General features: G+C 33.7%; 1 protein-coding gene across 1 annotated transcript; it reads right to left on the bottom strand.

Annotated features, from left to right (window-relative positions):
* Nucleotides 1-13490: 13490 nt before the first annotated feature.
* LOC120171244 (60S ribosomal protein L32-1-like) lies at nt 13491-14407 on the bottom strand. The gene is made up of 4 exons (XM_039178980.1): nt 14366-14407; nt 14154-14264; nt 13714-13892; nt 13491-13623 (listed from the first exon to the last, which is right to left on the bottom strand). Exons 2-4 carry the CDS (start codon nt 14241-14243, stop codon nt 13491-13493), a joined length of 402 nt encoding a protein of 133 aa, XP_039034911.1. The 5' UTR covers nt 14244-14264; nt 14366-14407.
* Between the last annotated feature and the right edge of the window lie 258 nt (nt 14408-14665).

Here is a 14665-nt window from a genome sequence, read left to right as displayed (position 1 = left end):
AACTTTGATCCACTTCACTATTCTTCATGGAAGATTGAATCATAATCGATTTGCTTTACTGTTCTTCAGGAAGACCAAATCTGAAAGAAGAAGAAGAATCTATTCCAGTACTCTTTAGGGGAGATCAGAATCGAGAAATCTTTGATCCACTTCACTGCTCTTCAGGGAAGATTGACTCAGAATTGATTTGCTTCACTGCTTTTTAGGATAATTGATTCGAACATGGTTTGCTTCGCTGCTCTTCAAGAAGACCAAATCTGAAAATTAAACATTGCTAATCATTAGCGTATTGTTTGAGAATTTGAAACTAGCACACCCAAAGATTTAGATTCTGAGAGAATCTTTGAAAATTAATTTCTCTTGTGAAAATTTATCTTGCAGCCACCAGATATATGAATCTGCCTTGACTCGAATGCCATTTGAATCTCTCCCTTCTTGGTACTTTGAATTGGTTGATGACTTCTACTTGTCATAAATCTGTAGTTTTCTTGAATAACCTATAAAATATTCATCTTGAAAGTGCAAAGTATCTGAATAATAAATGCAGTGATACAATTCATTTATCATTAATCTTTTGGGAAAGTGAAAAGGTCTTTGAGAAAGACAAAATTAGAGCTTTCACCGAAACGACCCAAAATAGATAGGTTAATTTTCAGAGTCTTATGGAAGATGATGTTGATGTTTCTAGGGAAACAATCTCAAGAAAGACTAAAGTAAACTTTCTAGGACACAAATCATAAGGGAGTCAAGATTGAAGACAACATTACAAAACGATTGACTCATCTATACGAGAAAGTCAAGTTGAGGAAAGATAATATTAAAAGGTTGACTCTTCTTCGTGAGAAAGTAAAAAAGGAAAACACTAAAAGACCGACTTGTCTTTGTGATAAAGTCAAGAAGAACAATAATAAAAGATTGACTCATCTTCACGAGAAAGTTAAGAAGGACAACACTGAAATATTGACTCATCTTCATGAGAAAGTCAAGGAGGATAACACTGAAAGATTGTATCTTCTTCGCGAGAAAGTCAAGAAGGACAACACTAAAAGATTTGACTCCTCTTCGCGAAAAAGTTAATAAGAACAACACTAAAAATTGACTCCTTTTCACGAGAAAGTCAAGGAAGAACACACTGAAAGATTGGCTCCTCTTCGCGTGAAAGTCAAGAAGGACAACACTAAAATATTGACTCTTCTTCACGAGAAAATCAAGGAAGACAATACTGAAAAATTGACTTCTTTTCACGAGAAAGTCAGGAATTCCAATACTGAGAGGTTGACTTCTCTTCATGAGAAAGTCAAGAATGAAAATACTGAGAGATTGACTTCTCTTCACGAGAAAGTCAAGAATGGCCATACTGAGAGATTGATTTCTCTTCATAAGAAAGTCAAGAATGGAAATACTGAAATATTGACTTCTCTTCACGAGGAAGTCAAGAATAATACTGAAAAATTGATTCCTCTTCACGAGGAGTCAAGAATAACAAAGATTGACTCCTTTTCACGAGGGAGTCAAGAATAACAAAGATTGACTTTTCTTCACGAGGGAGTCAAGAATAACAAAGATTGACCTCTTCACAAGGGAGTCAAGAATAACAAGATTGATTTCTTTTCACGAGAAAGTTAAGAATAACATTGAAAGATTGACTCTTCTTCACGAGGGAGTCAAGAATAAACAAAGATTAACTCCTCTTCACGAGGGAGTCAAGAATAACAAAGATTGACTTCTCTTCATGAGGAAGTCAAGAATAACATTGAAAGATTAACTTTTCTTCACGAGAAAGTCAAGAATAACAAAGATTGACTTCTCTTCACGAGGGAGTCAAGAATAGAAAAGATTGACTTCTCTTCGCGAGGAAGTTAATAATAACATTAAAAGATTGATTTCTCTTCACGAGGAAGTCAAGAATAACAAAGATTGATCGACTCCTCTTCGCGAGAGAGTTTAGTTGAAGCTTCAAGGGAAAATGATTTTTAGTAAGACAAGATTGAGTTTCATAGGAGACATGTTCTAAGAAGGCCACGATTGAAGTTTCTAGGGAAACCATCTTAAGAGAGACAAAAAAATTCTCAAAACAAATTTTAAAGACATGCTCATGAGAGAGATCAAAATTATCACGTTTTTATGAAATGATGTATGATGCAATGATACAAATTCATGTATCATGTATAAATGCATATTTTCTTGATCTGTGGCGGGAACGACTGCTAGAGTGATCTTCATTCTCTTCCTGATTAAGTTATCTTTTGTTTGCACCAGTGTGCACTCTTGCAATTCTTGAGTTGTGTCAATTTCTTCTTACCCCCAGTAAATTTTTGCCCTGATAAGATTGGCTTTCTCTGCCTGAACTTGTGTAGAAATCCAATAGAGCTTTCATCTTTGAAAAGAGGATCTACCATTTCAAGCTTTGGAGAATGTATATGTGTTGCTTTTCCTATAGCAGGAAATCAAATGTCATTGCTTGGAGTTGACCATCACATCAATTGATGGAATATCAGACTGCCTAGGAGAGCCATGAGACACATCCATACCAAGGATGAAGATTGGAACCTTAGAAACAATTGGAATTGAAGGTGTTTTCTCAATTTCTAACCTTGAACTTAGCCCTATAAGTTTTGCATTTATTTTTAGAAGTAAATTCATTGTTTCACCATTTTCATTCTTCACACCTTTATGTTTCATTGAAAATAATTTTTTGTTCAATTCAATGATCTTGTATTCCTGGATGATATGAGCCTTAAAAGATGCCCCACATTTTTCATTTCTTTGCTCTAGTACTGATTCTAAGCATGAACTCTGTGTCTGAAAACATGTGTCAACTACCAAGACCTACTCCAGAGAGATTGCCTTGCTTGAAAATGTTTTTCTTCTTCTTTTTATTTCCAAAAAATTGAAAATATCAATTAAAAGAATTTTGAAAAATGTTTAATAATTTTTTTTTGAAAAATATTACCTTTTTCTAGGTTTCACAATTGAGACAAATCATAAAACAAGAGGTTAATGAATATCAAACAAGTCAACTACTCTTTTAATCTTTCAAAAAAAAAAAAATCATAGCCCATTGGCAAGTGTCAAAATCTAAAAAATTTAGGGTGTAGGTTGATTCTGAAAAGGTAAGGTCTCTCAGGTTAGCCTTTTTATTACATCATATATGTCTCTTTGGGTGTCCACTGACTTTAAGAAGTGGTTGTTATGCTCATCTTCTAGAGATACTTATTGGTTCCAAACTCTCAAGAACACCTTTGGGATGTGCAGTATTTCATTAAGAGCTTTGTAAGACTGCCTCTTATGTCGTCGTTATACAATTTAATATTCGAGCCGCCCTTTCAGGTTCTTAACTCAGATCCTCTTTTGGCTTCAAGATGTTATTCAAAATTTTATGTCTTGAATCCCCTTTATTTTTCCCTATCATGCATTAAAGATTTTAGAAAACTAATTTTTGAAAATAAAAATTAATCCTGAGAAGCGGAATAAAATCTGAAGATAGTCTCTTTCAATTAGAAATCCATGTATGATTAGAATGGACTTTTCAGGAACGTAACATAGGTCAGGGCTCATGGTAACAAAATAAAGGGATAAATAGGCCTAAACAAGTGTTTAAGGGTAATTGAACCAATGATCAATTCATTCTAATTTCTTCAATCTTGTCTTACTTGGCTTGGATTTGCTTGCCACATGTCTTTTATTTTCTTTTGCTTTTTTGGATCCCTCTAGACTGCCCATTTTTTGGGTTTTCACCCTAGAGTTCATGCCCATTTTCTTATATCTTCAGTATTTCTCACTCTTCTTGTTGAATCTGAATCTTTGAAACGATTGCACTTGATCAACCTTGTGACTTAAGGCTCAATGAGTCACTCATCTTGAAATACTTGATTTATTTTCTTTTTCCTTATTTTCCCTCTTTTTATTTTTTTCTTATTTTTTTTCTCTTTTCTTTTTTCCTTGTTCTTGTTCTTTTTCTCTTTTTTTTTCTATCTTTTATATTTTCTTTTTTTTTCTTCTTCTTTTTCTTATATTTTCCTTTTTATTTATGTATATTTTTATGAATTTATTGGATGAGTATAAGACTCCCATTGCTTTGAGCACCTTCTTGTTCTTTTTGTTTCTTGTATTTGGAACTTCTTTTTTTGTTCTTAACTAGATTTAATCTTCGAACACTTTGCATTTGATATGCCTTGCAGTTCCTTGTTATTCCTATTTATCTCAAGAGGACTTGTCCCTGTAATAAAACATGGATTGACGGTCATTACTCCAGCGAGTAGGTATCATTCACCTTGCCCCCCAATATGGAGGGTGATCCTTGATTAGGGTTGAATCATAAGAAAAATAATTCAGTCTCAAATGGGGACAACAAGGGATATATTTTCTCTTTTTGTGAAGGGATAAATGAAAGAAGTCCATTCATCATTTTATATACAAAAGTCCTTGTAAAAAGAGGTATCACCAGGGGGAGAAATATTCAGGATTAACTTTTATTTACACGAAAATAATGCAATTAATGCATGATAGAATTATTTAAATCATTCCCTTTATTTCTTCTTCTTCTTCTTGCTTCGAGCAAGCCTCAATTATTCGAGCTTCTCTTCAAAACGTTGATCCATGATGCCCCATCTCGTCTCTTATTGCTGAAAGATTCACAGACTAATGAAAATTTTACACTTGAGGCCTTCTGATTTTACTGGTATAAAGAAAAATGATAGTTTTGTATCTGAAAAGACAAATGTGTGACTTTGAAGTTGTGTAAATGGAGAAAGGTAGTGCTATAAACAGATCGGCTTTACTTGATAAGATAAAATTATGGATTTGGTGTCTCGAAAAAAAAGGTAAAGGTATGACTTCGATGTCTCGGATAAATGTAGTGTTAAAATTTGGTTTTGGTAATGACCATAAATTATGTAAGGTAAAAAAGATTGAGTAATTGTGTTTTTGGCTTTGGAAGGGATATGAAAGTTCTAATTTTGCCACTTGCCAAAGATCTATAGTTCTTGAAAAATTAAAAGAATCTTTAATTAATTTGATACTCAAAGAACTAACGGATTAAAAATTTGATTCATTGTTCATAGCCTTAAAGTAGCATAAGTTCAATCATCAATAGTTTTACAAAATATTTAGTAAATAAAGAAAGGAATAACAAAAAAAAAAACTCAAACAAGACCCTATAAGTGAAATAGAGCTTCCTAATGAATGCAATGATCTTTTCCTAATTAGGATGCCCCATTACTTATCAGAAATATGGGTGCTTGGCTGGATATTCAGGGATATTATAATCTAATGCCCCACTTGCTCATTAAAAAAACCAAGCTCCCAAATCAATCAGATTTTGTAACTTGCTCCTCGGTATCCCACATTTCTTAGCGGCATGCCCCAAGCTTCATATCCCTGGCTCTCCAATCTTCTCTAGGCACGAATGTGGTGGCCTCAATTTACCTTCAATATTTCTTGAACAAGATTCTCCGCAAGGTACTACCAAGATCCGTGATTAATGCATGTTAAGATACAATGTATATTATGTAATGTATGACATATATATGTGAATGTAAAGATGCAAAAATGCACATACAAATGTGAAAATACAAAAATGGAAATGCAAGAGGTGCGATGCAAATACAAGAGGTGTGATACAAATACAAGAGGTGTTATTCCAGAGTGGCCATCTTAAAACAACTTTCATTGAACACAAGGGTTTTGGTATGTCAAACAAAATTTACATACAAGGGATAGCCTTAACTCTTAACTTTTCTATTTCTCTCAAAAGCCACGTTAACTTCCACTCATGCTCGGGTGTTGAATTATCCATCTGTTTCAATTCTCTTGCAAAGCCAACTAAATCAACTAATTTGTGAGCCAAATTGCTTGCTTGGGTGACAACTTCTTTCATGACATTGTCTTTTTTCATTCATCTTACGTGTCAGTTCTCGGAGCTGTTGACACCGTTGTTCATTTTTCCTCGTAAGAAAGTCTTCATTATTATGAACTCATTGGGCAATATTTTCAAAATTTTCTACAATCCTCATTAATCTCTTGTTCCTGGCTCTAGTGACTTCTTGCTCAACATCAATCTCTTGCTTGTGGCATTGATATGAAGCTTCCATATTGGCTATGGACATATCCAACATCTGATTCTCGACTTGGCATCTTTCCAAATCATCCATGGTTGTATTGCGTCTTTTTTTTGCAACCTGTAAAATAATGAAGGACTTATTAGCTCAACCTTCATGCATCTTTATATTCTTTCTCCATTGTTCAACATCATTTTTTAGTTCAGTGACCCCTATTGTATACTCCTCAAGGGACACACTTGAGCTTCGTACTTAGCAAACCTTCTTCCTTCTAGATGCCCCCATTTATATCCTTACCTTTGAACGCTTTTGGCTCCAACCTAACAGGACAATCAATTACCAAACTAGGTCGACCTTTCATCTCAAACTCCATGATCTAAAAGGTGTTGGACTCGATGCTTGAAGGCGGTGCAATTCTCAATGGCGTGTCCTTGAGCTCCTTTAGACTTGGATTACACTGGAGTCTTCAGGTTTATTTCTCCTGACGTTGGGAGCAGACTCTCAAATGACCACGAGTTTTTATTGCAGGGCTTCTTTTCATCTTTCTGACCTTCTACAGTTGGCACCATTTCCTTAGGTCTCTAGACAACTTGTTGATACAAATGGTGATCGTACGTGACTTCTCAGATTGGCTAGGATTTGCTTGTTCTAAAGTAGTACCCTGTATATTTAACGTCACATGATCATTTTCATCGAGTTATTTCCTTTATCTTAAAGAAGTCTCTTTTCCCTTGGCCAGAACAACTAATATATCCATCCTCTTGGACATTTGCTCTTTTATCTCTCTTATCACCTTTTGCTCTTTGTTGGACATACGATCTTTGGGTGCATAGCTCTCCAATATTCTCAAGGCTCCCTCAAGATGACATTCCCTAGTTATGTTATAGTTTACTTGATCATGAACCCTTTGTCCATCATGAAAACCTTTCACTCTGATTACCACTCTCAAATCAACTCCTACGAAAAATGTTATGATCATGCAATGCGAGCAAAAAGAAAAGCAACTTGAAAAAAGTTAGTACAAATAAGATAACAAAGTGACAAAAATTATTATGAAAGCAATAGTAACAAAATAAATAAATTAATGAAATAATACAAAACAAGAATGCAAATGCACAAGGTGTTAATTTCAAAAGTGACCATCATAGAACAATCTTTATCAGACCATAAGATTTCCTTACACCAGATAGACGAGCTTCATTTTCTTCATTTTCTGCGATTATTGGGTTGTTAGATCTCCATTTCCGTGGGATTCTCTGTGAGGGAGGCGTTCTTGATATCTCATGAAGGATTTTCTCATTCTTGACTCAACTAGCATCTGACTATTTGGTACCATCTTGATCTTTGTTCATTTAATAGGAGTCTTCGATCGACTTTGAGATCTTCTTTCGTCGATCAACTTTGTTTGTAAGTCGTCACCCTTATGGATTTGACTACCTAATTATGGAATTCTTATGTCGATATGAAAACCTTCTGATTTGATCAATCACTTGTGAATTAACACCTTGTTTGGTTATGACGTGAAAATGCAAATGAAAACATAAAGCAGAAAAAATAAGATAAAACGAAAGAAATTGTTAGTACTACTTAACCAAAAAGCAGAAGAAATATTTACGAAAGCAAAATATCATACCCAACATGGTATCTACCCTGACATGTGTTTCTAACACTCCTACCCAGACATGTTTTCTACCCCGTGCTTCGTTTAACATATAAATTTCCATTTAGTTCGCATGCTTGTTTGAAAAAAATGAACCTAACCACATACTCTTCTAATTCTCATGCTTCTTACAAAATAAATAAATAAATTCGAGGAAAATGATAGAGCGAGTTTCCCCTTTTACGACTTTTTAAGAACCACAAACAAAATTTTGGAATAAAACAGGCAGAGTTTTGGTACTACTAAAAGGGTCCTCGAATTGTCCTTTATTGGTGCTCTCTTGGGCCTGCCAGACCCTCGATCCTCACCCATTATAAGCTTAAACGGATCTAGTTCAATTTGAGAGGTTGCATTTCCCCATGTCCATGCGAGAAAACTCAATGTTTCAATCGTAAACATGAGGCATATGTACCCCAAAGGTTACTTGCTAAAGCCCATGTGGAGAAAAATAATTTTTCTCATGTAAGCGTAGCGTTCACCCCTACCTAACGGAACAAAGCACAGTTAGAAGGCTCTAAATATCAAACAGTTATAGCGTGTGTGAGGGGAAACTCACAATCCTTTGTCTTGATTCCAAAAACCAATAGACTAAAACAAAAGTCATGAATCTGAAACATGCCAATAACACGTTAGTACCACTAATAAATAAAATAGGCACGATACAACGCAAACAAAACATGAGGACCAAAATTTAAATATCATTCAAATTTACCCTTTTCAACTAAAAAGATGGTATAATCGATTACGACCTGACTCTCTAATGTCCCAAGTGGAGTTGCCAAGTTATCGGAACGATCCTTGAGCTTTTTGGGGCTATAGAGGGGAGCGATCCAACTTAATCTTGGAAAATATTGGGTTTTAAAATAAAAAAACAAATAAATAGTTTTGGAGTATCCATCTACCTTTGAATTAGGTAGGTCGAATACCTAAAAATACCTTTTAAAATAATTTTAAGAAAAATAATTTCAAAAGATAAAAATATTATTCTGTATTTAACTAGAAATCCGTTTTGAAAATGGTTCGGGAGTCGATTACTCGTGGGGAAGGATTAGTACCCCCTCACAACGCCCGAAATCGGTACCTAAGTGATTATATGTCATCTAAATATTGAAATTGGTAAATTCGAATATACATTTAAATTGTGATCCTTTTTGAGAAAAAATAAAAGGGGTATTATTTTGTACGAACAATTCTCGAAAATACTTTTATTGTTAGTTAAGGGGTATTTCCATGGATTCTCCTTATAAAATAATATTGCCTAAATTTTTAGATAAAATACATATATTAAATATATTAAAAAATTCATTCGAATATAAAATATATTATTTTGTTCGAACAATTATTAGAAACACATTCCTTGTTAGTTAAGACACATTTCTATAAATTCCTTGAGTTAAATAATATTTGAAAATATTTCAACTAACAAGAAATTAACAAATATGTAAATGATGGATCAAAATAATAAATATTATAACTTTAGGGATTAAACTATAAAACTAATAGGAGATTAAGGCAACTATTACAAATTAACTAAATAATAAAGCATATAATACAATAATCAAATATTACAAGTACTAACAGTGTAATAAACCCATACGTTAGGGACCAAAATGAAATAATTCAATATTACATGCCAAAAATTAAAACAATCAAAAGTACATAGCTTATGGTGAGCAAACTGTAACGCGCACTGAACATAGGGTCAAAATCAGAAACTTTCATAACATATTACAATGGATTAAAATTACAACTTCACAGATTCGAAGAATCATTCGAATAATTTACCCAAATAACATCAACTATACATACAATAACTAAAACATAAATCTGTTAAAATAAAGAGCTTAAAACATAAAATTGAAAACTCTTGTTCAGTGACTAAATTGAACTTTTTAAAACCTGAAATGACTCCCCACGTGGTTTACCCATGCGTGAAATCGATAAAACCCTAAACCCTAAAACTATATCATTTTAAGGGCCTTATAAATAACCTATTATAGGGTTTTAGCTAACCCAACTCCCTCATTTTTCTTCTCTAGCCGTTCGGCCTACCCTCATATTTCTCTCATTTTTCTTTTCCTTTCCTTAACCCTAACATGAAAACTCTCATTTTCTTTTCCCTACCCGTCGCCTAAGAAGCCACCCATAGACTGACCACCCCAAATCGGTGGCCACAAGGAACTATAACACCCAAAACAATACCCCCTGATTTCCTTGACCCCTAAATCGAAGCCCTTACACCTTAAAACTCTCCCAAAATGAAGCCTAAAAAATAAAAGGGTCACCTTTTGTTGCTCAGCAAGTTCTCTTGTCGTCGGTGAGCTGACGACCGAGGTAAGATTTCCATTTTCTTTCTTCGTTTATTTTCTCTCTCGATTTTTATCTTTCCCTCTCTTTTTTTAGCTCCGAAACCGTTCTTCTCTTTTTTTCTTTTTCTCACTCATTTTTATCCTTTTTTCATCTCCAAACCCGAATTGATCTCCCCCTAAATATATGTTGCATGGTCGATTTTATTGTTGTTTCTAGGTAGGAAATCATGAATCTATAAGTAAGGCATTGTTCCTCTGATTTTCGGTAGGTAAAATCCCGAAAAATCGGGATATTGCCCATTTTTAATGGGTTTATAGTTTAGGTTGGATTTGGTGCATTTTTTTACTTATTGAGCTGTTTGTGCTCACTGTTTAGGGTCTGTTACTGATGATGCCGGCATGGGGAGTGATCGGTTGTGGCTCGCGTGGCTTCAGTCGATGGTGGCAGCGCATCCTTCCTTTCCTTTGGCAGTGGAGGTGTTTTTAGAAGACTAGGGTTAGAAACCCTAACTGGTTAAGGTTTTAAAATGGGCTCGGGTCTGGATCAATTTGGACCCGGGTCTTGGTTTCTGTTTGAGCCTGAGAGTTGGGCTTTGATCTAGGCTCGCTAGGTCACTTGGGGCAGATTGTATTTGGGCCCAATTCGTTACTGTTGGGTCTGTAAAAATAATAAAATTAATAATAATATTAATAAAAACATAATAATAAAAACGGGATGAAAACGGGTGTCAACATACCCTTTTATAAAAAAACCCACATTTAGTTTTAAATTAATATTTAAATTTCACAAGTATTAATATTACATAACCTTAATATTAATATTTAATATATATATATATATATATAATCTTAGTATTAATAGTTAAATTTCACAAATATTATTTTCATTAAACAAATTTCTCTTTGGTTGGTTGTTTGTTTTAGGATGTTGATGATTTAAGTAGTGATCAAGACTAGCACTCAAAGGAGGAAGAATTGCGGTATTTGGCTTGAGACAATATAATGTTTCATGATCTATATTTTTTAATGTTTGTGTTATTCAAAAGACGTTTTGTGTAATTGTGTTGGAGTTTTTTTAGACTTTAGTTTATCGTTTTTTATTTTGCTACTAGTTGTATTGAAATTAATCTTTCTTCCATTGGAAATGTGATGACAAATTAGTCAATGACAGTTTTGTTACGTTAAAAAAATAGGTCAAATGGTCGTTTCTTTAACAGACCTGTTTTAGACCCATTTTGGACCTGGAACCGTGAGATCCGTTGGATCTGGATTTGGGTTCCAATTTTCTAGACCCGTGGATCTAAGGCGGGTCTGGATCCAAGATGTGAAAATGGGTCTAGATCCGGGTCTAACTAGATCTGTTCCATATGTGGCCCATTACCATTCCTAATTCCAGAACAAAAAATTGAAGTTTTCGACTTTTTTAACCACATTTTCCAGAAGTTATTGACCATCACAAAAAGCATATAAAAAACATACAATTTAGTAGTAAACATGAACAATCAAAGAACATTTAAGCACAAAATGTAACACAAAATAAACACTAGTAAGTGTCTCTCTTGCCCTGACCCATATACGACCCTGGGTATCATACCCTCCGTACAAGTAATCTTGTTCCATTTTCTAAAAAAAAAATCATTACTAAAATAAATGCAGTCCTTTTTGCCGTTCAGAAAACATTTAGTTGACACCGAGACAACTTAAACAAAAACCTAGGAGATCCTTTTTCAATGTTGAAACAATTAAGCTTGAATTCACCATCAATGTTTCTTACCATCATTTTTCAATCCTAGCATACGATAAACAGAATGGAGTCCGATCTTCACTTCTTTGAAAGGGTTAAACAGAAACAAGACTGCCTTGTCTTGCGAGAAAACCAACTATCCATGTGACGAAGATGTGTGGCAACATTCACTGAACCCTTTTGGCACCATTTTCAAGCTATAAAGAATATCTTCCCTAAGATTCAAAAACCCACGGTAGCCATTGTTGTTAACGACAATTCTATCTCCTTCTTCGACATGTTTCTTGGAAGGAGCATGAGATATGGCATCTTAATTTGAAATCAGCTCGTCTCTACGTAAGTTCCATGAAAGACAAACAGATTTGGCTTGAAGAAGATCATTGAAACTTAACCTATTGAAGATTTAACTCGAGATATCCATAGGAAATTCATCAACCTTTGGGGTGCGTTTGGTTCACGGAATGTAAGATTACCTCCGGGAATAGGATTACCGGAATGTAACATTACCTAACACATTACTGGGAATATTACATTACTGTATTTGATTTGTTTGGCAGGAATGTAACATTACAGTGTTTGGTTGAAGAAATAAAAGATTACTGGAATGTATATTTTATGAAATTGTCCTTGTTCTATATTTATTAACAAGTGAAATTCTAAATATTTAAATGAATATATTATATAAAAATTCATCGAGAATATATTACTTTATTATTTTTAATATATATACTTTTAAATAAAATTTATATATAATTTTTTATAAAATTTAAAAGATAAATGGATAGAATAAAAGAGTAGATATATCATGTATTATTTTAATTTTAATTAGTAATAAATTTTACATAATTTATCTAAAAATATATTAAAATTTTACATCAACATTTAACTAAATAAGCATATGAACATTTTAATAGATGAACCATTTTACTCATACCAAAATGTAAAAAGATGACTTTATTATAAATGAATGCATTTACTTTTTAAATGTGTATACTTAAATTAAAATTTTATATATACAATTAAACAAAAATCAAAATTATATGTATTATATAAAATTATAAATTAATATTTATGTATTTTTTTGGTACATAATTAATATTTATGTATTACTTACGCATTTAACAAAATTAATGTGTACTTTTAATAATTATCCAAAAAAAATCAAAACTTAATTCAAGTGATTCTTAGATATCTTATCATCTTAATTTTCTCCTTCCGCCGCAATCAAGCCATCAATATGGAAAAAATTAAGACCCCTATTTCTGGTAGCTTATGCATTGCTTTTCTAGCCTTATTATGAGGATTGCCATCTAATTACTTAAAGATGTCAAAAGTACATAAAATTTGATTAACTCTACATACTACAAGTTAAAAACAACTCGTCCTACAATTTTCCATTAAATTCAGTTTTCTTTGTTTGGAGTCCAAAATGGCCATTGCTTGCTACCCAAAGTCAAATCAAGGACTAACATCTCAACCTTGATATAACTCAAAACCAACACCCCAAGCACCAAGTAAACCTCCTTTTGAGTTGAAGCGGTTCTAGAATTTGAACTAAAGGTTCAACTTTATAGGCTTATGGTCACAAAACAAAGACCTTCCACTTTTCTCTCTTACCAAAATTTGTATTACCGGAAGTGCTTAATGCATAAGTGATCTCGGAGGCACCTGTGTCTATTTCAGCAAAGTTTCACAGCATAGAATCGTGACATGAGCAGTTATAAATTATTGTATCCTCTAAAATTCAAAAGATTTGGTTGAGCATCCATTCTTACAAGCTGTACTGCCCGTTCAATGATCTCTTTTCTCTTCTTTGTCGAAACATCATGGACAATTTCAGCACAATATGTCCTGAAAAGCAACAAAAAGTGAAATAAGAACACAAACATAAATTGTATATACATTAAACGGTTGCATAAAACGCAATATGCATTAGATTACCTGTTGTGCATCATCAAAAGTTCAAGTTCTCCAACATTGTGCACAATAAACTTCTTAAAGCCATTTGGGAGATAATGTCGTGTCTTCTTGTCTGAACCATAGCCAATGTTGGGCATCAAAGTGCATCCCTTAAATTTTCTTACACAAGAATCAATACCCTTTGGTCTATGCCAGTTTGTCTATAACAACACATTCACAATAAGTCAAACAAGTTTCTCACTTAGAATATTTACTTTCGTATTGGTCACAATAATCTCAACCATAATAAATGGATCAAATAGACGAATGATACTGACTCCACATCTTACAACTCAGTGTCAAATATTTACTTCTCTGTGCACGTTGACTAAAATTCAAATCAGACTACACAAAAGGATGGTTTAGATCGAACTTTTGAAATGAAGTAAAAGATGAATGGAAATAGAAGATTTTGAAGTTACCGTAAATGAGATTTTGCGGTCACTCTGGGGTCTCTTGAACTTCTTGACCCTCTTCTTCACGATTTTCTTACTTAGAAGCGGCACCGCCATCTCTCCTTTCCTTCTTCTTACCTTTACAATTACGAAAGACCAAAACAAATGTTTAAATTGCACAACAAACGTACGGAAAATCTTAAGAACTCCATATAGTAAGAATGAAGGCGCCTATACTTATTGGGATATTAGGGTTTGGCTCGACCGTCTCACTCTAGAGTTGCTGCAGTTTATATATGTGTGTAATCTGTGAGCTTTTCTCGCCAAATCGAAGAAGATGATTTTTTCCTTCGCAGAAGCAAGCAAACGGGGAGAAGAGTATTTTAGCCCATTAAGTACGTGAATAAAGCAATACCTAGGTGAGATGTGGGAATCATGTTCCCAGTTATTTAGACCCAAAAAACATTGTTGGTATTGACCTTTTACCCTCACTTGGGAATGTGATCCATCCAAACATGGATATCTTTAACCTGGAAAAA

This window comes from Hibiscus syriacus, unplaced genomic scaffold (assembly GCF_006381635.1).
Source record: "Hibiscus syriacus cultivar Baekdansim isolate YM2019G1 unplaced genomic scaffold, ASM638163v2 tig00111817_pilon, whole genome shotgun sequence".
NCBI classification, from domain to species: domain Eukaryota; kingdom Viridiplantae; phylum Streptophyta; class Magnoliopsida; order Malvales; family Malvaceae; genus Hibiscus; species Hibiscus syriacus.
This window is presented reverse-complemented; position numbering and strand designations above follow the sequence as displayed.

Bases quoted from the DNA above. Each gene is read 5' to 3' on its own strand.
- LOC120171244 (XM_039178980.1), bottom strand. From the start codon at position 14,243: ATGGCGGTGCCGCTTCTAAGTAAGAAAATCGTGAAGAAGAGGGTCAAG. The intron at 13,893-14,153 runs GTAACTTCAAAA...GTGTTGTTATAG, and splicing joins ACCGCAAAATCTCATTTACG to ACAAACTGGCATAGACCAAA. The intron at 13,624-13,713 runs GTAATCTAATGC...GTTGCTTTTCAG, and splicing joins CTTTTGATGATGCACAACAG to GACATATTGTGCTGAAATTG.